This window comes from Xiphophorus couchianus, chromosome 11 (genome assembly GCF_001444195.1).
Source record: "Xiphophorus couchianus chromosome 11, X_couchianus-1.0, whole genome shotgun sequence".
NCBI classification, from domain to species: Eukaryota; Metazoa; Chordata; class Actinopteri; order Cyprinodontiformes; family Poeciliidae; genus Xiphophorus; species Xiphophorus couchianus.
In genome coordinates this window covers 23,748,294-23,773,314 of record NC_040238.1, presented here as the reverse complement: position 1 = coordinate 23,773,314, position 25,021 = coordinate 23,748,294, and the positions used below count along the sequence as shown (strand labels likewise).

At 39.1% G+C, this 25,021-nt stretch overlaps 1 protein-coding gene across 2 annotated transcripts in view; it reads right to left on the bottom strand.

Annotated features, from left to right (window-relative positions):
• Positions 1 to 24,671, bottom strand: part of LOC114152793 (active breakpoint cluster region-related protein) — a 130,120-nt gene extending 105,449 nt beyond the window's left edge. Inside the window, exon 1 of one of the 2 annotated variants that reach the window (XM_028030816.1) lies at positions 23,912 to 24,671. In XM_028030816.1, the coding sequence (XP_027886617.1) occupies positions 23,912 to 24,671 (760 nt within the window). Of the gene's footprint in view, positions 1 to 2,167; positions 2,485 to 23,911 lie in introns of those variants that run through there. The other variant, XM_028030819.1, reaches the window with a different exon arrangement.
• Positions 24,672 to 25,021: the final 350 nt, after the last annotated feature.

The window sequence follows — 25,021 nt, the reverse complement described above, 5'->3', positions numbered from 1 at the left end:
ACTGGTAAGGGTTTCAACAGTAAGAGCAAAGAGGGTTTTTTTGGCTCCCTGTTTCTCTGAAATAGGGATCCAACTAAAGGACCCCTGGGATGGGCACTATGTTAATATAATTATTTATATCTCTATGCTTGTTAACATTTGAAGTAAGAAGTCACGATGCTCTGCAGACATTTTTTCTTACACATCATGTGAAGTACAACAAGATCAACACAAAATGACACCACTGTAGGCATAAAACCTCCGTGTGTCTGCCAGCAGCATTTAAAGGTAGGGTTCATCTGGATAGTCTGCAGAAGAGAGACTTGAGCATCCGGCTAGGAGGTTGGAGGTAGAGGGCGATCAACTTGTGTGCAGCTTATTTTAAGTGGCATTTCCTTCAGGTGAATGCTTTCTTAAAAAAACCAAATGTCAGTTTTAAACATACATGATATATAGTATTAGCTTTATTAGTCTTGAGTTTGAAATGTCATTATTGTGAAACATATTTTTAAAGTCACCCTGTTTTTTCGTCTTTTCAGGATTTAAACTCTGTCACAGATGATAATCGTTTCCAAAATGTTGGCTGTCCTTTGGAAATTTCAGCTCTAATGTAAATTTCTAGTAACTCTACAGGCATCAATGTTAACTGTTCTAAAAAATAATCGAGTTGACGTTGGTGAAATCCTCTTGAACTGCGGAGCTGTGTGACACCGTCTGCTCCCCTTAACTCTCCCCACTGAAAAGGCAATTTGAAGCTCCTGCACAGTTACAATTTAAAAAAACGATTTAACAAACCAAAGAGCAATACACATCACAGGAAAGCGTTTAAGAAAATCTGCTAAAATTATTTTTAATGAAACATTTCACACAATATTTATAAGATTAATGAGGGGAAAGTACAGTATATTCTACCACTCTTTACCACAAAGATAAAATGCTTTTCCTCTACGTTTTAATCCCACCAGGACTTCATGTTGTCCATCCTCCTATTTACTTTCTCTCAGGAGATTTCAACATGGCAACAGCAGTAGCACAGTGGTGCAAATCCCAAGCGGCCGTGCCATGTGCCCAGGACTCCCAACGTACACACAAAGAAGCTCAAAAACACACCAACTGAACCATGGTCAGACCTGGGTTTCGCTGCATAGAATAACAGTAGCTGATCTGAAAAGCATTCATACATGTCACTAAAGTATGGTAGGGTTTGGCGATATGGACTTGGAATTTCATCACAGTATTGTGTGGTACTATGGTGATGATTAAAATTATGATTAAAAAGTATTTATCACTTCTTTTTAGGCATAGCGTTCATATCGCCACAAAGTTAAAGCTGCTCTTGATGCCATATACTTAAAGAAGTGTGATTTATATTGCCAAACTGCACAGAGAGACTTTATTTAATCCTATTTTCAAATTTACTGACATTTGTGGATGCTCTGGCAGGAAAAATGGGAGAAGATAGTTCATGAGTGTTTTAACATTAACTGGCATCTATTGTGAGAACATTAAATCAAAATTCTTTTCATGACAAGAAATTTTTCACAATAAATGGTATGTTAAATGCTCATCCCTAATTTATGAATGTTGTTTTATATGAATGAGTATTATGCTTTTTTTAAGCTAAACAACAACCAAACAAATCAAAGTCATTGGAAAGTTATCAAAGGGAAATTAAGAGATTGTTGTTTTATTAAACAGGACTGCCATCTGAACACTTATTGACCCAGTGTACAGCAAGCGTCTGCAGCACAGCATGAAGGATACAGTAAAGAACTGATTAAAATTAAACATCAGAGAGCTGCTCTTCTGCATGGCTTGGAACATAAAGTTCTACCTCCAGGTTTTCAGACACATACTGCTAATATAAGGGCATCCCCCTGCCTTCATGTCTGAAAACAGCCAGAGTGAGGTGTTGCCACTCTAGAGCAGAAAAAAATGGAGATGCAGATGAGTTTTCTGCTGAGTTACAGATATCCACCATAACACCTGCAGAGCAAAAGTGTTGAAAAAATGCAAAGAATTCAAAGTGTGTGCATGTAATCGTAGGTGTAAGGGAAACGAGGAGGAAAATGGGGAGTGCAAAGTAAGACGGCTTGAGGAACATCTATGAGTGGAGATGAGGACATGGATGGATGGATGGATGGATGGAGGGATGGATGGATGGATGGAGGGATGGATGGATACATACTGCTGTAGAGAGTGTCGATCCAGGAGAGCCGGGGCAGACCGTGAGCGCTCAGAGGCTCCATCCTCCTTCGCTCTCCTTCTGTCACTCTCTGCGCTTTTCTCTTACGTCCTCCGCTCTTTAATCTCGCTGCTTTTTGCAAAGAATTTCTGTTTTCTTATCCGTGATGAAAAGCCTTTGTCTGGCAAGAAAAAGTCCAGAGAAGCATTTGGAGAAAACGAAAGTGAAGAGACACCCCGGGGCTCCAACAGGCTGAAGGCGAGTGAGCTGAATGAGCGCAGGAGATGTGTTCGTGGGGGTGCGTATGTGTGTGTGTGTGTGCAAAAGAAAACAAGAGGTTGGAGACGAACACCACCAACCGTTGCTAGGGGAAAGGGAGAAACACTCCCTCTCTCTTTGGCTTGCTCTCTTCCATCCACCCCTCCTCTCTCTCTCGCCCTCTCTCTCTCATCTCGATCCCAAATAAACGCCTCATCGGCTCTGCTCTCACACTCTCTCTTTTAAGCACAGGAACGAATTCGGAAGCAGCTGTGAAGCGAACGGTTTGTGTCACTACATGGGATGGGTAACAGAATCTCTGCTGAAGCCGAACAGCTGGTTCAAAGTAACTCAACCAACTTTCTGAAACAGAGCTATTAAAAGAAATTAAGCTATTGGACTTAACTTCCTATATATGCTTAAAAGTAGAATATTCGTCATGTTCTGACAAATATTAAGGAACAACACATATAGATTTGATCTCATGCTTTAAAAACCAATATGTTTACTGAACATTTTTCTAAATCCCAAACTGTAACGTACAAAACTAAACATAAAGTATAGATGTACAGATTACAGATTCTTGGCCGATCTCCAGTTTGAGGCTGATGCCAATTTAGCCAACTCTGATTTTTCTTCAAGAACTTCAGATAAAAGTTATTGAGAAATAATCCTCATTCTTGTATGGTAGTTACTGATTTTTCATACTAGCAGACAAAACATCTCATTTTGTTTTGTAAAATAGAGTTTAGCAGTTTCAAAATCAAAGACAACATGATTGGGAGTTGATGTTTTAAACTCTCTCTAGCATCTTGTATTAATGTTCTACAACTTTGTATTTGCTTTATTTAATCGTCCTCCTCTTTATGTATATTACTATGTAATGTATTGCTGGGGTCATTAATAACAGAAGCACGACCGATCAGAAACTTGCACACTCACACACCCATACCAAATAAATAATGTTCTACATGAAGTCAGGAAAAGATTATGCAGATCTTATAGTTCAGAGTTAAACAGGAGATTAGCCATGTTTAGCTGAACCAGAGCTAACAAGACGTAAACATGTAACCTGGTCATTTGTTAGTAAAAAGGAAAATTGCATTATTACCTAGCAGCCCAATTCCCATTAGTTTGACGACTATAGGAAATATGAAAACAGTAATATACACCCAACACACTAAGTCGAAGTATCCAGTGGCATCATAAGGCAACTCAGAGATCCTAAATATGACATACATATATCAGGGTTTCCCCAAGTGTATGATAAGCCTGGCGGGTCACTAGGCTTTACTTGTTCCCCCAGAAGGCCAAGCATGACTTATTTATTTAAGTCTTTTTAAAATGTTTGCATTTTTAAGACTTTATGGTTGGTGTTCAAGTATTAATCTTCCAAACTATCAATGGCACATAACTATCAAGTGATATTTTCAAATTTCCAGTCAACTTAAAAAAAAATTTAACTCAAAAACACGATGGGCCGCTGGATGAATGACTGCACTGGCACCCAACTACTGAGCTTAGCAAGTTTTCTGGGGGAAATCTTAAATATGTTACTATTGTAGCACTGGGACAAACCCTAATCAGTTTCATAGCAATAACATTACTTAATCTCATGCTAATCTCAGCAGACACTTTGTCTGAGTCAGTGAAGAGTTAGCATGCCAAAGGCTCTGAACAGCTACAACTGATGGCAGCACAGTTTACTTGTCATTACAAAAGTACTGTGGAACATACAGTACAGACCAAATGTTTGGACACACAGTTGTGTCCAAACATTTGGTCTGTACTGTACATGAGTGACAGATTTCACCACTATATCAGGACTTCCACAGAATTCACCTTTTTTCATGATTAGGACATGCGTTTGTTTTTTGTTGTTGTTATTGAAACAAAGTGGGCTCATAGCTTCACCTTGGGACATTAATGCTCCGTCAAAGGTGACTGCCATATCCAAATTTGTCGATACCTCACAAGATCACAAAGGTCAGTAATGGTGGCATTATAAATTGCTTTTTTGACTTAGTCGATGCAGCACAGTGCATCACAAGTTCAAGGTCGCAGTCTTTTATGGGACAAAATATAACCAGGTGTTTTCTATCAGACAACCACTCTTTTAGTCAGTAAGAAAAACAGAGAGATGAACTATGCAGTTCATGTCATATTTTGAGTGAGTCTCATCTTCTGTTTCCGTGGCAACTCTCTGTACCCCACTCATCAACACAGACACATGCGGGTCGAACATATAAAGTATTCACAACTCATGTACTGCACTAGTTCTTCCTGACCGGAGAAATACCTGCATTAGAACCAAAGTAGTAGCTATAATATTTATGTGCATCCTTTGAAAAACTAAAATTATTAACATGACATCATGTTTTTCTGAGAACATGATGTCAGGTTCTCAGAAAAAGACCTCACGTCACCCCTTTTAATAGTTTTGAGGTTTATGAACCTCTAAGCTATAGAGAAGGGCAATCGGGGACAGGCATCATGCCAGTGGCAACAAAGCCTGACATGAACCTTTTCCCCTCAACCCTCTGTTGGGCCTGCTCCCCCCTACCTCCCTCCTCTCTAACCAGCAGGGGGCTGGGGGGAAATGTCTGGAGGGTTTAGAGGCAGAAAAACTTCAATTAGGACACAAAGGATGACAGGAGGAAACCCAAAAACCTCTCACTCCCTCCTTTCTCCTCAATCTTTGGAGGCAGCGGGGCCTGAGCACTCCTTTGTTTCACTACAGTCCTCATGTGTGCCAGCTGATGAAAACATGCACAGGGTCACCATAAGGATGATTAAAGAGTTTCTATGTAGAGGTTTAATCCTTATCTCTGGTTTGTAGCATTTATTGTGGGATTATTAATGAATATAAATGTGCTATTACGATGCACAGACATAAAGAGGTTCACACAGAGCGAGCAGATGGAGATGAAGAAGGTTGGTGAGTGGCTCTTCATCAAAAATAGATTGATCATCCAGACGTATGGCTCCTTTGTCTTAAATCTGGGACAAAAAGACGCGTTTCCCACGTGCACGTCTGATTTAGGGTTTTGAACACAAAGCTGCCAGTTTCATCCTCTAGAATACATCATCATTCAAGGGCACCAGCCAAACAAAGACCTGAAACACAAACAAACCAGGCTGCAGTTAGCCTTCCTGGAGCGTCCCAAACCTACATCAATCAAAAATTAATAAGCAGTCAAGCTGGGTAGTAAAAGAGGGCCATTATGAAGTGTCTCTACAAGAGTTTGCTCCCCCCACGTTGAACTCCTCGCATCGCACACCGCCATCACAATTGGCTCAGGTACCGTGGAGAGCGGCTGAAGTGTTTGTCTGGTTTCAGATGTTGAGGGGGGTAGCAGCAGCAGCATGGGGTTTTAAAATACAGCAACACACGAGTTCATTCTGCAGAAAGGTCAGCGTTCAACGATGGTCCGTCACACACTGTGTGTGTGGGCGAGCTGGCATTAAGGCAGAGGAGCTGGGAGGGATAAGATAAGTGGACTGATAAGATCATGACTTTAAGCTGTTCTTTGTTTTCATTTAGAGATAGGCTGTCACATTTTCTCAATGTCTCCGCAGTGGAATTGATTTGTTTTGAAGGACAGATAGAGCTTTCTTCTGGATTAACATGATGCATCACGCTGCAGGTCTAAACATTGTCAACGTGATTGAGTCTGGGTTTCCCACTTAGAATCTTTTTTTCCTGCACCATTTACAAGAATATTCGCAATGAAACGGACTCATGTGGATCCTTGTCCTTCTGTGACCTATCTGCTATGCTTAGATATCCAGAGAGCAGATGAAACACTGGTCAATACATTTTACAACGTTCAAATTCAATTGCTCAGGTTATGAAGACCAACTTTTTCTGGAAGTTTTATATGGCCTGAAATACATCACAAGCCAAGTTATCAGCAAGTCATATCAAAACAGAATTATTAGAATGCTAACGTTAGCTTGGCACTTCACTAAAAAGTTCAGAATAAAAACAGCAAAAGCAAGACGTGAGACAACGCAACAATGTCACTGTTTGTTTAGTCACATATATCTTCAGAAACAAGTAAGAAAAGATATGCAGGTTTAAGGTGATGCATTGTTACAACATAAATTAAAGCAAGAAAGTATCTGTTGCAGTCTGTCAGCAAAGACATACTGCAGCCTCCAAAATGTCATTGGTCAACAAGTTAAGTTAATCACAATTACAATACTACTTTATGTTACGTACAACTACTGGAACATGGTGTGTCACTTTTTAATTGACCTGGATTTGTATCGGTTAGCAAAAAAACAAGATAAATAAATGAGAAGTCTGCAACTTCAGGTGAAAAATAAGCATGCCTTGGTTGCTGTATAGCATGAAACTCCAAGACTATTGGGCTCTAAATATAGATTGTTTTACAGAAGACAATTATTTTGATCAAAAGCTTTTGATGAGCTGATCTCATCAAAATAAGGTGTTAATGTCACAACATTGATCTAAGAGAGAAATTGGGTTCAACAAAAAAAAGCTTTTAATGAATACAACTATCTGTTTCCATTAGTTTATTACACTGACTTTAGGAGAAAAAAGATACAACTGCACTTTGACACTTAAACTAAAATATCTCTGGTTCCTATCGTGACATTTCTAGAGATAAATAAAGATTTCCTGTCAAGAGAAATCTTGGAGGACGTCTGTGTGATCGCTACCAGCCGACTGACACTGTGTGGGGAGGTATGTGTGTAATTAGGCAGCGTGGTGTTCCTCTAGCCAATCAGACGGCCACCCACCGCTCCTACCACCAAGATCTACCCAGATACCCTTGCCCCACAAACCACACCCACATCCACTGCTTTTTGCCCCCTTCGACATGTCAACTCCAGATAAAGGCCTGAGGGAAGATTGGGTGATGGGTGGATTGGAAACGGGGGGTTGCTCATCTCTCAGGAGATGTGCTGGAGAAAACTCTGCTGCCCCCCCTTCATCTTCTCTCGGTTTGAAACTGGAATATTGAGAATAAATCAGACCAGCAATAGAAAAAAATGGTTTGCAGCTAATAAATACTTGATCCTGCTTAACCTCCACCTAAACACACACACACAACATTTCAAGCATTAGAGCTTGTGTTGTGTGTGGACTTTAGAGTATGTGGGTCAGCGTACGTAGAAAGTAGACAGCTGTGTTTCCACATGAGTGGCTTCTAAAGAAGCACTGGTGTGAAACAGAAACCACAGTTTCAGAACCAAATAAATCTGACATGAAGGATGTGTTTTCAAAATAATCCACACTTCTGTCACCAATAATTAATGTGCCAACAGTAATGATAGCTGTAATGCATTGTTTAAAGAATTGTGACAATCACAAATGGATCCAGATGAAATGTTTTCGCACATGTCCCTTTGTGTAGGAGGCTGTTGGCGGGGGGGAGGCAGGGACAAGCAATGAGCATGCATTATTTAAAAGCATGGAGTGCACCATTCATAAAATGTCTGCATGTTAAATGGGAATCCCTGACTTGATCTACGGTACTGTTCTATTGATTGTGATGTCCTGCTAATTATCTCTTCTTTAAGTAAAGAAGTGGGTAATACATTCTTTTAGAGTCACCTCTTCACTTTATGAGGTTTAGGGAAGTAGATGTCAGATACTGACAGTATAATTTATCAAATGGCTATATAACTGATTTCTTTACTTACTCATTTCTCTTGAACTGGAAATAAACTGCCTACACAGGAAAAATATGAAAGTTTATATCGTCTATGAAAGCATTTGATCCTCCAAATCCATCCATCTCATCTGCACTGGATCCCCCTCCTAGAAGCCGTCATCGCCCTATTATGTGGTAAGTCTCCCGCGGTGCCGTGTCTGTGTTTGCTTTTCTATATTAATTCAGTCTCTGATATTTGATAAGTTAAAGTTCCCCTCAGAACTCAGTCTGTTTGTGTGCAGGAGAGAGCGAGAAATGGGACAAAGGGGTTCAAAATAATCTGCGTATGTGAGTAAAAGAGACAGAGACGTGAAGCCATAGAGAGAGTATTCATCGGCCGCCAGCTGAATTCACTTTGATCTATTGAGGTCAATGTAGAAATCGTCTGAATCACGCTGCGATTGGACAGACACCAGATAACAAGCGTTGCCCCCACAACACACACACACACGAATCCTGTTGTATACACAGTGTTTATGCTGATTACTCATCTTTCTGTTTTTCTCTATTTCACAACATGCATCCACAACAGACAGAACAGAAAAAATCTCCATTAAAATTAAAATCTGTAGGCATTTGGTTATTTCAATGAACTTAAATATCATTGTTACGTTTTAAGTTTTGCAATAAATTTTTTTCTTTTAAAGTTGAAATGAGAAATACATTAGATACCACTTTCTAAGCAAAGAACCACTGCCCTCTAGTGTCTGTGTTGTGTTGCAGTAAAACTAGAAGTGCAAGGAAAGATTTGTCTGTTGTTATAAACACTGCAAACAAAAATATTTGTAATTACATTTAAATTACTTGTAATTGTTACTACCAATAAGAAAGGCACATTTCTTCCCTTAATCATGCTGTGCAAATGGATAAGAATGTTTTTATGTTTTCAATATGACGCAGTAATCAACTGGCAAAGTCCAAGTCCTGTTGTTCCTGATTTATGTCCATCACTGTGGTGCTAACTCAGAAAATGTCCAGTAGAACTCACGCAGGAGCAACTAAGTTTGGAGGTTTACAGACTCAGTAGTTTATGCCATATTGATATTATCTTTGCACTAACTAGTGGATAGAAACCCCCACAGTCCGAAACAATGTTTTCACATATCTGTTCATTTTTGGCAACATATAAGCATTGTATGACAACTTTTTTCAAATTAGGATTAAATAAACAAAGAAAATACATATTTTATATGTCCACAAGAGGGAGTTCTACCCATTGCTTAAACATAAAGACCAGAGTCTCCTGAAGTTAGTGTGAGCTTCAGTTGGATTATTGAGGGTCTCATGTTGCAGATAAACAGTCCTTTGGTTATGTGGTTTAAAAGCTAGTTGCTGTTTTATTTGTATCTGTGTGGATTTAATGCTGCCAAGGTGCTGCTTGCTCACTTGGAACACTTCTGGAGTCCGGTGTCACCAGAAACAAAAATCAGCACACACTCATACACACGCAGACACTTGAGAGGGGTTCAGTGCAAAAGAAGAGTAAAAGCTGCTTTGTGAAGGCACAACCGGAGGATTTTTCTATATCCACCCGTTAAAGCTGGTTTTCAGTTTGGTTACTCTCTCTAAACCATAAAGTTCTGTAAAATAGACCTAGGTTGAGAATATTCCAAACTATTCTCAAACTGCTGTAAGCTAGCCTGGCCATTGCTGTCTCTCGCAATTCCTCTCAATTCTCATCTCCTTCTCATCTTCATCTGGGATTTCTCCCATTGAAGCAGATTTCTCCAGTATAATTTTAATTTTGGCCAATCAGCATACAGAAGAAGTTGTGAACGATTACGTCAATTTTCTGCATTGTTGTAAAATCTAAGTATGTCTGTAATTTTAGCAATGGCAGCAGAGGAAGTGAACGTAGCCGTTCCGTCCATGTTGGCCATGGAATTAACATTAACAGTCCCTTCATTCGCACGCCCCACTGCGACTCTCTTCATAGTGGGGTATGGTTCTCTACAGCACAGACAATTTCCGGTAAGCTTCATAGCGACCAACCAGCGAATTAAATACGTCACGGACAAACGTTAGCGATTAGTTAACATTTAAAACTTTAACAAAGTCCACGCCTCCAAGAAGCAATCGTTTCTAAATAGCCACGGGTCCAGACCCTATGTACAAAGCAGAACGTAGAACAGGGGACTAGTTTTTAACCAAGCTAGCTGAAATGGAGTATCTGAAGTTTCTTCTTAAAAGGCTTTTAAACTCTAGGAACAGTATACAAACATACTGATGCTTTTAATTTGGTTTATTATTCTAATGCCCTTTATTGAACAGCAAATGGCTTAAGATGAAGAGTCAAACACAAGGAGGACTATGGCCTCTGTACATAGGACGTATGATTAACCAACAGAGTTAACCAGGAAGGTGAGTTCTTTCACATGAACTGTCATTTCATGGTAAAAAAGCTTACCGCTAATTTCAAAATCAGCAACAACCTTTGTAGAAAAAAAGCTAGAACTATAAATTAAAAAAGTAAAACAAAAACTATAGTGGGATGCACATTTTAATAGCAAGCTGTGTCTCAGTTCTGGAATAACAGAAAGAAAGTTCACTTGCCCTAGGTCCACTTAGTGGTTTTTGTTCCCATTAGCAATTGTGGACACAGACACTTGACACCCACGCCAGGTACTTAGGTGACCTGAAACACAATCAACTGCATCCGCTCCTCTTCCATGCACTTTCACAAGCAGGAAGGCTTTTTGCAAAAAATAATTTACTAGAACCCCTGAAATGCTTTCCACTTGCAATCCAATTCTTTCTCCAACTATTCACGTTTCCTCCAACTAAGATGGGGAAGTGAAAATGATAAGCATAGCAAAGGATGTCTTTAAGATTGTGAACCAGAGGAAACAGAGAATGCTTTCATGTTCTCAGCGCAGGTGTTTCAACAGAAAAGGCAAATGTGTCAGTGATTCCCTGGTGTAACGGTGACAACAGAAACAGCTCGGTTGAATAAGGCCACAGAAGGGACACAGTGACAAAGTCTGAGGAAACACTTTGTCTTGTAAGACACAGAAGGACTGTCACTGAATTTAAGTGGAACAATAAAATCGCATTTCTTTCAGTAACATGTGTCAAATCTAAAAAGGAACAGAAGCTCAAGTAATCTTCTTAGTCTAGGATATTTTGGGGGGTTTTTTAATGCCTGAATGTAGCAGTTGTTTGATCCTCACACTGCCGATATGAGGATTCACACACCAGCAGGGACAATGAAAGCCTGACCAAGAATGTGTTCACGATTTTCCCGGTCATCCCACTTATCGCTAGATTTTGCAGTAGAGTAAAAATGAATAACACGCTCTCAATAACAAACAGATGACTAAATGGTGAATTGCTCTTGATTTTTTTTTATTACTTATCCAGTATTTTGGGGGGGGTTTCAAGCTACTAGGAAGAAAATTTTCTTTAGTTGTATTCAGTCACAGAACTTGATTTGCTACTCTACTGAAGCATAGCCAACTAATTACTTATGCTCAGTTACATTTTTGGGAGGAAAAAACTAACTTTTAAATGTACTTACTTTAGCAATTTTTTAGATGGCTACTTCTTTTACTTGTTAAAACGGGGTTACTCTTTGTCCTCCGCCCCAAATATTGGGTAGAGTACAATCTTTGAGTAATTTACCCATCTCTGAACATTGGTTGAAAACCTTGTGTGTGTGAGGCAACAGTTGGTTTGGGTACCAAGTTTTCAATTGTTCTTAGTGTGTGTTTCCTCTTTCATTGCATGACTGTAATCCAATTCTTCACTCAAAAGATACTTGCATGTAATTCTGTATGACTACAGCAAAACGTTTGAGCTACATGGATTTCAGGACAATCATACCGTAAAATACACCAAAGCAGTTTGTTAGGAAGACCAGCACAGACTAGAATATCTGGATTCCACTGTCGCTAATTATTAGCGATCACATGAGTGGAGACTATGCATAAAAACCAATTTGAAATCAGGTGAAGGAAGGTCTGAAATTTATCAACGTCATCAACAGTGTTTGCGTCAGTGTCGTCATTCATGACTGTCTTTGTCATGGTTTAAGAGCAGAGTCAGAAAGATAGCTTCTGAATCCATGTTGAAAAATGTCACGTGTCCACGTGTTTACTTATGCTGATCAGCTTCATTTTTTTTTATTTGTGCCTCTTGTGATGTCATCAAATCAAATCCACACAAGCAAAAAGTTAGCATTTTTCCCCTTTAGTGCACTTAAACAAACAGATGTTGTGAAATTATGTAGATTAAAACTCATCCATCCATCCATTTACTAACACCCTTGTCCCTAGTGGGGTCAGGAGGTGCTGGTGCCTATCTCCAGCTAACGTTCCAAGCGAGAGGCGGGGTTCACCCTGGACAGGTCGCCAGTCTGTCGCAGTAGCTTAAAACCATAACTCGCGTTTCTAAAACATGTGACCGTGTAAATCACTATCGTGCAGTTGTCACTTTGTGATGGAAAACTTCCCAAAACTCAAGATATCAAACAAAAACAAAATGTAGCCATGCTCAAAATGTTGCTCAACACAAAGTAAGAACATTTCCTTTTTGCCTTTTTATGACAAGTTTGCACTCACGACAGCAATACGAAAATTGTTACAGCCTCAAAAGAAGCTTCATACTATCAATTTATGAGATAAAATAAATTTATGAGAAAAGCAAGTATTAAGGTTGCAATGGAACACTAGCAAAACATTATTAGTGTGTTAGAGCTGAACAATATTAAATTGACACAGAATTAATTATAAGAGTCTAGGCTGGTTGAAACAAAGGCATGAACTTTATCTCTGTCTCTATTTATATCATGCTGAACAATTGCTACTGACGTGCATCTAGTTTGGTAATAGCTCAGTCAGTCGTCATAGGGTTTAAATGTGTCAACAAGCTGGTTCTTTACTGCGTTCCAAGCCGAGTTAAACCTAAACTCCAATCTGCTAAATAATCCATCACAGAATCCTCCAACAATTACCATATGAGCCAACTATGAGGAAAATATACATTTCATTGGTTTTCCCACATCAAGATTCGGCACGTCTGATGTGCTAATTTTATTAAAACATCAACTACTAGTGCCATAGTTACTCATAGAGAGATAAAATCAGGCAATGAATGTTTTAGGGGCTGGCTATTTTCATTAAGCTCATCAAACGCTGATTAGCCACAAACTGGGTGAGCAATTTGCATTCATATTTAAAAATCTGGCAAGGTATAAATCCGAACTCAAATAATAGTTTAGTATATCGCAAATTTATGAACGGCAGTATTGCTGCACACAACATGCATATGACAAAGCAAGGTTTCCCCCAGAAAACTTGCTAAGCCCAGTGGTTGGGTGTTAATGCAGTCATTCATCCAGGGGCCAAAGTGTTTTTGCATTAAAAAATGTTTAAAGTTGACAGGTAATTTGAAAATATATCTTGATAATCATGTATTACTGAAAGATTGAAGATTAACACCTGAACACCAACTATAAAGTCTTAAAAAATGCAAACGTTTTAAAGAGACTTAAATAAATAAGCAATTCTTAGCCTGGTGGGGGCACAAGTAAAGCCTGGTGGCCTGCCAGGCTTATAATACACTGGGGGAAACCCTGACGAAGAATTGTCCTAACTGGAAATAAGTAACATTTTATTAAGCACCATGCGATGAGACTCTATGCCGTAATATAAGTGCTAACATTGATTGTCAATGCAATATTGAAAGTTTTAAAAGGCCAGTAGTTTTAGTGTGTTTTGATCAGAAGGTTAAAACACACACAGCAACTGTGAGGTGACACGGCATCACATGACAGAAGCTAAATTTTTTTAAAAAGAGATACTTTTAGCTACTTTTTACTGCGTGGTTACAGACTCCGAATGTTGCATTTCTACTTCCATATGAGCAGTAACACTGAAACAAAAGTGGATCCTCAGGAAATAAATATGGATGGAGTGTAAACAGCTGCACCACTTAAAGAAATAACAGGGAGTAGCAAACTGATGAAGACTTTACTTCACAGTCAGTCAGAGAACAATGAAGGGCTCTGTGGACCCTCATGCAGCATGCACTCTCCTGCACACCCGTCTCACACACCACAAATGCACCGTAGGGTTTCCATGGCAGTCAATGCCAACCCTAACCGCACTAAGGGCTGTCTCCCACTGCAGTATCAGACATTTTTCATCTCTTCTTAAATTCTGTTGGTTTTTTTTGTTTGTTTAAATGTGGTCTCTCATTAATAGAGGGGAGGTGGTACGAAAATCGGTTAACTGACAGGAAAACCACATTTCTTTCACATACTTCTGAATCTTGCAGCTGCTCATCTCTTGCCGTTTTGTATGACACGTTCAAGCATATAAACTCCAAGTTACTATGATTCATTTTGAAGCGAAGAAAAGGGGAGTGAACTTGAGGGTGGAGGAGTGAAAATTAGATCACCTCAGTCCTGCTTACAGGAAAATGAGAAGGGGAAAAAAAATATATTAGGTGTGTGTGTATAAGAGGAATAGCTTCCAGCTCCTCTTTCTAGCTTGTCTGTGACTATTACAAACTCATGGGAGGTCCACGCCTTTGTTGATTTTAGAAACAAAAGGTCAGTATGTCAGAGTCCCATAAATAAGGAACTTAAGGGAAAATCAGGTGCATATAACAAAGCTCTCTTAGAATTCACATGGTCTGGATTAGAGTTACTACTTCAACAAGCAAAAAACATTTTGAAAATAATTACTTTCTGCATAATGTTTTATACATCAAAAAGAAAGCCTTATGGGAAAGTGCAATTAATACTGAAAGTAAATCTTCAAACAATGTAACGGATTTCTGAGACTTGAGAGAGTGCAATGCACGACTCCCTGAGTACTTGCATTCCTAGTCACAGTTTCAACACTTGATGACTGCGGCTGATGTCGTCAGCAGGCTGCAGAAACATATTGCGTCACAGGACTTTCTATGAGGTGAGCTTAAGTCCAATCTGGAACTGAACGGAGGGGATTCCTTCTATGATACAAGTACGCAAAGGTCACCTGGTCAAGTTTCGTTCGCCAGAGTTGAAAAATCCCACGGTGTTTGTACGGTGGGGGACCCCCAAGATATGGCAAGGGACGCATTAGTCAGAGCACAAAATGCCAAAAAAGACAAATTTATGGGATTTTCTGATCAGTCTCACCAGTAAGTCTGCTTAGAGAATCTGTCGTGTTGTTTGTGTTAGTCCTATCTGCATCAAATTGCTGCCACCCTGAAGAGAGAGATACTTTGTGTCTTGCATTCTGATGTAGGGAGTTGCCTAAAACAACTCTCCTTTTGATTAACTGTGGCTGGCCCTCCAGATCCTAAAGGCGTACAAAAATTGAATTTTTGTTAATATTTCTAGGGTGTGATGATCCCCGAGTAGAGAAAAAAAATGACATCTTTAACTACGCAGGTGGGATCGTCTATGTTGACCAATCATTCAGTGACATCTACTCTTTTTACTTTTTTCTTTATGCTTTCTGTTCTCTATTCCTTCAACAGATAGATATCAGATAGGGTAAGGAAACTTTTCCAGAAAGAGTTTTGAGAAGAGTCTAGGAAATTCTCAAGTGGTCTTAAAGCTCTTAATGCATTCATTTATTATTCTGGTCAAAGCCCTTTTTATTATGATCAGTACTAAACTGTTATTTGTGGTTTATCTTTGTGTTTCTCTTATTATGAGTTACGTTTCACATCAGTAAATCCCCGTAGAGATAGATTAGATTGGTTAATAAAGAATTTACACTTTGATTTAACAAATGTCTCCACGTGATTTTTTTTCTTGAAGCCTATGCATAACTTGCTGTAATCTCCAATTAAATAAATTACCATCCCAAGATGGGTTAAACTTCTGGTCTTTTCAAATGTACAATGACTGATTGGGTAAGAAACAGAAAACCTAACAGATGACTAATAAAACTACTCACTTAATGGTGAAATAACTAAAACAAAATATATGTATATATATATATATAAAAATATATATGTTTTTTTTTATTTTGTTTTCAAACTAAATTAAATTTTTTCAACTTTTCTATCTATTGCGACACTTTGTGGTTTAAAGACTGAGTCAGTTTCTAATTTTAAATTCCAATGGCCCTTTAAAACTATTAATGATAACTACGGTAAAACCCACTGGCTAATCAAAATGTACAGAAGTATGTAAAGTATAAGAAATAAACACTACATGTGAAAATAAATGATGCATAATACTGGAAAATTCAGTACACTGTAGAGCAGAAGATTCAAGATTCAGATCCTACAGTTTTAATTTCCATTTGGATGCTTTGGGCGATTCTGGAGTAGATGCCTCACAACCAGCAGCGCCTGACCGTGTATTTCACACCTCCAACACAGAGGTATTAGTAGAAACATTCAGCACCCATCTCTTCCTCAGTGCTGCAACACACACACATTCTGCCCATCTCCCATCTCCAACCATGCCGACTCATCACCAAGGCAACACGAAGACAAAACAGACAAAAAATAGTCCATTACCCCTGAGGACTGGAGAATATGAATGCTGCAGAGGTTTGGAGCAATAGCAGGTCAGAACTGCATAGTTCTGATTATTTTTCTGAGTAGCACAACATATTATATAGAAAACAAAATACTGGAATTTCTTGTAGAGTCAAATAGTCCACAAATAGTTTTGTAGATGAGATGGACAACGTTCTACTGCACGGTTTAAAAGAAATCTTTTTCAGACAATAATTCACGTAGTTAATGAACTATAATGGAGTTTGTAAATGTAAATATATTGCTCATATTGTCACTTCAGCTGATAAAATGTTTTTACATTGTTGTTTCCATAGACGTACTAGTAAACCTCGCGTTCATGTTTCAAAAACTTGACTGAACATAGTTTGTGAGTTCTGGTTAGCTGGATAGTTGAACTAACTCATTGGTGTAGTGATGTAATCATTTAAAAATATTTAGGGAATGTTTCATTTTTCAAGCAGAGTTTTTATTTGTAAAGCTCTGAATTTATGCAGTGATAAAAAAAACAAAACATATTGCCCATCCCAATAATTTTGTTGATAAAAAAGTAAATGGAACATTTTTAAAGAAAATTTTGCTGTGTTCAATTTTCCTTTAGAATTTGGACCAGATCTGAAAAATTGCACTGGCCATGCTGCAGTCAGAAAGCTAATGGGATTTGCTCATTGTTGTTGAGCGAACCCCTGATGATGATATCAAGCCGATGCATTTCTCACCACCTTGTTTACTAGATACTAAATAAACCTGCGGTTGTACGAAACTATATTTGCCTTTTGTTTAATGAAATACAAACATCACAGGTACCAACAGTTTTTATTTAGTCAGAGATGACGACTGCAGCTGCTGCGTGGTTTTATTGTGAAAGGATGAATTTGATTATTAGCCAGTGATGTTGGTGGATTATGAGATGTTAATGGTTCATAAAAATCTGTTTGTTTCATGAAGCTTCACAATAATGATCACAGGATAATTTCAGAATAAAATAAAATAATTTCACCTCTGACATTCTCTCGCTGCCAAGCTAACTGCAGCCTTATAAAAGACACACTCATCTGAAAATAGCAATATTTAAAAATCTTTACCATTTAGAAGTGAAGAGAAGAAAACCATATTTGGTGCAATAAAAAATGAAGTAGTAGATAATGTGAAGACAGAGATAAACATGTATTAACTTTATAATATTATAATAACATTAAAAAAAAGGTTGATTCATTCTAAAATTTGACTTTAGCAGATTTTAAACTATTATTTTTCGCAAAAAAGAGATGCATATTTATATCTCTAGTTGAGTAAATATTTCTTTGATCAATTTTTCTATTATAAAGCAATCTTTGGCTGATTTAAAATAGTAAATTGCATGTTAAAAGATACACAAATAATGATCTAATGTTCATCTGGTAATTTAGGACCAATAATACAAGTGAAAAAAATATTTATTTCTATCATTAGAGACTTGGACCATGACTGAATTTGGGTGGAAAACTTGAGTCTTGACTTGGGTTTTAAAAAATGTACTTGTGAACTTCTATGCATCTAGCATGTTGAGTACATTTTACTTGCAAAGTAACAATAAATCTCAGGGCTGCATTTCAAGCCTCAACTTTCCAAGTTCAAACTCGGATGCCATTCTTGATGTATATCCCACTGGGAACTCTTAAAATCTAATTTCCTATGACAAATTAAATACAGTCACTGTTTCCCATTACGTGTACGTGCTGCACTGAATAGCCAAATACACACTCACACTCACACAGAAGCTAATGTAAACCCACCTTAGCTCATCAGAAGTCTAACGACAGAAGCAAGCCAAAATATTCTGGCTGGATTGTTTTTTTTTTTCTAAAGAGTCCGCCTGCCAAACAGTAAAGCGCTCACTCTACAATAAATCACAGCGTAACTCCACTTAAATAAAACAAACAATAAGCCAGAGCTTTTTATTTAGGACTAAACAGTCAATGATCAAACCAAGTCAATGTGGTGAGTTTTTATGTAGTCCAAAGAGCGCAGCAGTTTCCTCCGCTGCACATGTTATTCAAGACGGGCCTGGACCTGCCCTGAGCACAGAAACAGCCAACCCAGAGGGAAATGGGAAGGTGCCTCATGCTCAACACCCACTCTCAGGAAAAAGGGAGTGGTGGAAACAGTTTTTCCTAAGTAACTATTTCTGTTATTGAAGAAGTAGGATTTATTTAGGATACTACTTCCTGTGAGGCAAAATTAATAATGTTCCTCCAGACATAGTTTTCAGTAATCAGCCAGTCCTCTCTGCAGAGTCAGACGAATGTGGCTGCTCTGTGTAAAATCTCCTTTCAACAGGTTTCAGCTTGCTGCATTGATGGAGAGATAAAGGACTTCTCAGCTTTGCACTAATGATGGTTTGATTGTGCTTTTATGCATGAGATGAAATGCATTAAAAACTTAGAGCATCAACTGAAAACAGACCACAACATTTTCTGCCTTTGCAACTTTTTAACGTAAAAATAGGAGACATACAACTAATACAGTACAGTTTCTACTAATTTATTGTTCATTTTTCATAATTGTCCTCTCATTACGTAATTTCAGTTTCACTGAACCTCTTTGCTTGTTTCGAATGCTGACTGAACATGTAATTCAAAATCCCAATAAAGGTGTTCACATTCAAGCGGTGAGCAGATGTATGGACAGAAATCTATGTATGGAGGTGCCAAAACGTTCTACAACCGAGTATAAAAAACTGAAGTTATTATTTTTGGATCTAAAGAGGAATAATCTAGAGTCTGCACAAAGCTTCACTTATTAGAGCTAGATCAGGCCTGAAATCTGGGTGTGGAGATGGACTCACACCTGAACCTTCAGAGTCACATAAAGACAATGACAAAGTCAGCTGATCCTGTTCTCACTAAAACTACAAAAATGCAGCACGTCACTCCAGTTCTAAAGTCTTTACAATAGTTAGTTCATAAACCACTGAATGGTTTGGCACAAAATACCTCAAAGATCTGTGGTCATATAAACCCTTCAGATCACTCAGGTTTTCTGGTTCCATGTCTGAATCCCAAGAGTCAGAGCCAAACATAAAGAAGCAGCATTCAGTTTTAATGCTCCTCTAATCTGGAACAAGCTTCCAGAAAACTGCAAAAATGCTGAAAAGAAGAGTTCCTTTAAATCTAGACTAAAACCCCATTTGTTTAGTGTTGCCTTTGACTTTCCCTACTTACAGTCAGACCAACTGAAACATTTCAGTATTTAATCCAACTTTCATTTCCTTTTCTATGTCAGAGCACTGTACTCTTTTGCTTCAAACATCTTGCAACTTACGTAAATGTGTTAAAGAAATAAACTCTGCTTGTCTTGAAAGGTAGGAGTATTTTTCCTCTTGAGCTATTTTGCTTCAGTCTGTCACATAAAGTCGACTGAGGTTTGTGATTACAGCATGACAAAGTGTGTAAAGTTCAAAAGGGCATGAATACTTTGTAAGGAACTGCAAGTTATAAAGTGTGAATGATGTATTTCCTAAAACAAAGCCAGATATCAGAGTGTCGGAGGTCTCTGCATGGGTGCAGTGAAGAGCTGTGGGTAACTTTCAGAGCTGAGATACTGAACTGAGTAGTGTGCGATAGGCAAAAACAACAGGAAACAGCCCTGTCAGCAGAACCATCCTGCTGCCGGAATGACTTGAGAATGCGAAAGTCGGTAACTAAGCAAATCCACCAGTTTTACTGTGACAATCCTCTCTCGTAGACAACAAGAGTCCATTTTGGTTCGGTACTGATCAGCTACGGTTCTCCTTAGAGTCCAATTTGTGACTGTACTTCACAGAAGATAGCTGAACAGAAAACAGAGTCTGGCTATGAAGCAAGCTAGAAAACAGTGAATTTGAGACCACCGACGGAGGCTAAAGCAATCGCCTCAGACTCACATGACCTTATGCTTGATCTCTTCCTACGAACCTGCCTTTTTGTATGTGTGTGTGCTAAAATAAATGCACTACCCAGGGAAAAAAACAGACAACTCTTATTTGGAATTACAAAAGTCAATCTGAGGGCATTACGGGTTAGGAATTCTAGGGTTTCCATCCCACACACCCTCTATTGTTTGTGGTCAAAGCTAAAGTCCTTCCACTGATTGTCCTGGCCATCACAGCAAAGCGTCAGTATCCTATGGGATAACAATGATGGAGCAGATTAGGAGACTAACAGTAATTGCTTTTCCTTACCTTTCCACATGTTTACAGTAAAATACAATCCCCAATCAGCTCAAGGGGTAGAGAAAACGGTTTGCTGTGATTAGAAATCACTGCGACGCTTTCCTTTCTTTGTCTTTGTTTGGACAGTTTCACGTTGGAGAAGCAAAGCCAGAACGTCGTCCCACAATGACTTTGTTTTGCATCTGTGATACACACCATCTGACATTCTTTCAGAAAATCCAAAGTTCTATTTTGGCGTCACGTTGCTTCCTGTCTTTTGCAACAGTGGAGTTGCTACCACGCTTGTGCGGCAGCCGTTCTCGTTTCACATAGAACCTTCTGGCTATGTTGTAATCAGGAGAGCAATCAAAATGTTTAAACTTAAGAGATAAGCTTGCCATAATGCTCCATTAATAAAGATTATGTACTGCAGCACATGTTTTATCTGCTCAGAAAGCCTCCCTCAGTCTATTCTTGTGTTCATGTTAGTCACTTAATGTTGACTCATGAGATCGCAGACGATCTTGGTCAATTTCTCCACACGTTTAAGGAAGTATCAGATTTATGCAGTGGGATTTGTCTGAATCTTGTGGTCTGATTTTTTCCTCAGACTAGCCATCTTTAGGCAGAACCAGTCTCTATTTCACTGGATATTTGATATAGCCGTACGTTACAGAAAAAAAACCTGGTAAGAAATCATTGATTTTTGAGATGCCTGGCACCAGTTTTTATTTAGATGCACACAAGAAGCTCTGGAAAACGTTTATGTGAGCCGGTTCGCATCAGATTAGAATACAGCATTGCATCTGCAGCAAGAACTGTTCTGCACATGCAGATTGATCTTAATCGGATCAGAAACAAAAGGTTTGCAGACTGACGCCCATTCGCCATCAGCCCAGGGTAACATATGGATACCAGTGGGTTGTATTCCTCAGCTGGAGGCGCAAGGCGCCCACAGAACCCACCAAATATTAAACATTATGTGTTATTTTGGTCCAACTTTGCAAAATTGGGAATTAGATTACAGTGATTTGCAAAAGCTAACCCCTTTAGCCTTTTCACATTTTGGCACACTACAAGCACAAACTTTAATGTCTTTTAAGATTTTGTGTGATGGACCAACACAGCACAGCAAAACACAAAATCTTTCCATGTACTTCTGTCTAGTTTCTAGTGCAAATATCTTAGTACACTTGAAATAAGAGAAAACTAACTTAGAAGTAACATTTCAGCAAAATATAGGAGCTTGTTTTAAGTCCAGAATTCTTTAATATTGATTTAATATTAATTCCACGTGCTTTTCACTTATAACAAGGTATTTTTTTTCCATGTTACAAGTGAAATAATCTGCTACTGGAATTAGTTCGTTTTTATCAATATTAAAAAATTATTGACTAAAAATAAGATCCTATGTCTAGCTAAAAGTTTGCTGAAAGTTTGTTTTGTCTTATTTTAAGTGTACTAAGAAAGTACTAGGCAAAAATACTTGGCAAAGTTTTGTGTTTCTGCAGTGAAAGTAGTCTATATTTGTGACCTAGAATACAAATAATATATCATTTTGCTTTTTCTACTCAGCACATGTGTAATAATAGTTTGTAGAACCACCATTTGATTCAATTCCAGTTGAGGTTTCCATCTACCAAATTTGAACATCTAGCAAATAAAAATTTATCTGAAGGATCAGTCAGACGAGCTGTAGTGCATGTCAGGCTAGTAATATTGGAGTTCTGCACAGCTCACTGCACCTCACACTCTCTGCAGCCAATGTTCACACTCGTTCTGCATGTGGCAGTTTTGTGGGGTGTTTAATGTAGAGCTGCAGTGACAGGATGTTACATCAATCAGCACCTACCTGACTGTGCACCAGGAAGCTGAAGGGCTTTGACTTATCGGAAATGCACCATTAATACACAGCTAGTTAGACAGTTGAATATGACAGACTTTTTTTTTTTTTTACTTCAGAAACACTGCCACTTTTACACATTTCCCAAAATAATTAAAAACATTACCAGAACAGCCTCCAACTTGTAAAAACAGAATAAAGATCACAGTATGTGATAGACTACTTTAGCTCTGGTCTTAGATAATTAATTAAGTCCGGCGGGAAAAAGAAAAAAGGCAAAAAAAGAGAGTCCTGCAGAGGATAGTGAGGGGAGCTGCTATCTTCCTCGAGATGTTAAAATTCACTTTATATTATTGCATCTGTTTTATAAATTTTTGACCCATTTTTGGGGGTCAATTTAATATATTTTTAACCAATCCTAGATTACACCTCACTTTCTTGGAAACTATTTGCTTTACATCATTATCATCAAGTCCATTCAAAATAAGGAAGAAGGCTACTCGTGCCAAAAAAAAAGAAAAGCAAAAACCAGAAAACAAACTCATCCATCAGCTGACTTCCTGTCTAAAAAGAGGTACAGGCCTGTGTGCCTGACAGCTGGGGATATGATGATGGGAGGAAAAAGTGACATGGTGGTGGCCTTGTAAAAACTATTCATAACCGATAACCTTTTTTCATTTTGTCACATCACAAAGATGAGATTCAGTGCATTTCATTAGACCACCATAAAGTCGCCTTTTTTTTAAAATAAATAAAAATCTAGTAAGTGTGGCATGCATTTGTGTGCTATCAATTTAAGCAACTCCACTATGCCTCCTGGCTGCCGCTGTAATTAATGCTCTCCTTGTCCAGTCTTATCAGTTTAGGTGGACAACCATGTCTTGAAAGTTTTGATGTCTTCACCTATCTATTTTCGGATGATTAGAACAATAAATTAAAGCTGCATTAAACTTCTCCTGGTTGTCTAGTGATCGCGTTGGACTTTATTCAGACGCATCAGAGGGGTGGGGGTATGGATACAAATCCAGGCCACACTTTTCAGATGTTTGATTAACTACAAACGTTTTTCCACTTCCAAATAACGCAACATTTATCACACAAAAAAGTGAAATACATAATATAGTAAAATGGGAAATGAGGAAAACCTCAAGGGATGTGAATGTTTTTTCAAGGCAGCATTTCTATTAAGATGATAAGAGCAGGATGCAATAACTATAAGATACATTTCAATGTGAACACTAAACAGTAAATCTGTGACTGCGCTGACTTTAATACTCTTTTGCTGAAGCATCAAATCACTGGGAGCATTTCAGATAGATTACCTGCAGAGGAGGAGTCGTCGTGGTCGGAGCTCATGTAGCCATCACTCCTTCTGTCAGGTGTGCTGCAGCCGGAGCCCCGCGGGAAGGACGGAGACAGCCTGCCATCATCCGAGTCAAAGTCCCTGCTGAAAGGCCGCGGATTGCCAGTGCAGGTGGCCGGCGTCCGCTGGCTGTCCTTGCCGATGCTCTTCGGCGTCAACAAGTTATTCCGGACGAAATTCTCGTTCAGCTCCGCATTCTCGTATTCTCGGTCGCTGTCCTCCTCCTCGTTGTCATTAGCGGCCTTGTCCCCCCTCCTGGGTTTCTGCGGCGGGACGGGGATGGGGACGTACTTACCTGGCTTGCCGATGAACCTGCTGCGTTCTCGGCCGTAGGAGATGGGCGTGTTGGCCGCCGCGCTGCGCTTCAAGACCCCGGAGTCGGACACCTTGGTCCTCTCTCTGCCGCCGCCTTCATCTTCTCGCCACAGCGGCTTTTTAACATTCCCCATCTTAGGAACGGCGAATGTTTCTGCGTTGAAGTTTTCATCTTTTCCTTCGAACCTCTCCGGGTCGTTTCTCTTCTTCTGGGCCACGGTGGTCTGCAGGTATATCACCTTAAATTTCTCCTCCGCGAGAGCCTTCTGGAGCTTCTTCAGGTTGGCTTTACTTGATTCCAGCTCCGACTCGATGTCCTCCACGGAGCTCAGGTCCATTCGGGGGACCTCTGCGTCGGGGAACTCGTTCCTCCAGTGTTTAGCGAATTCCTCCTGCTCCCACATTGTGATGTTCAGGCAGCCGTCAGAGAGAGGAATGCTGGAGCTAACTGTCTTCGCCGTCAGTTAGCGGCAAATCTGTCGCATACACCCACCTTCCTCTCGACACCTCTTTTTATTTAAAGAAACAAAAAAAATATTTACTGGCGTAGGTAACTTGACACCTTTCAGACCCTCTTCATCCCTCCGCAGATTGTAGTCCGGCTGAAGACGTGTCGGCTCAGAGATGCGGTTAACAAGTTTGTCACTGTGCTGAAAAGTTTCGAGACTTCCTGTTTCCAGCCGTGGTGCCTTCAAGTACTCCTGGAACAAATTTAATCTATCGCATCGAAATACTACGATTTTCTACTGCAACT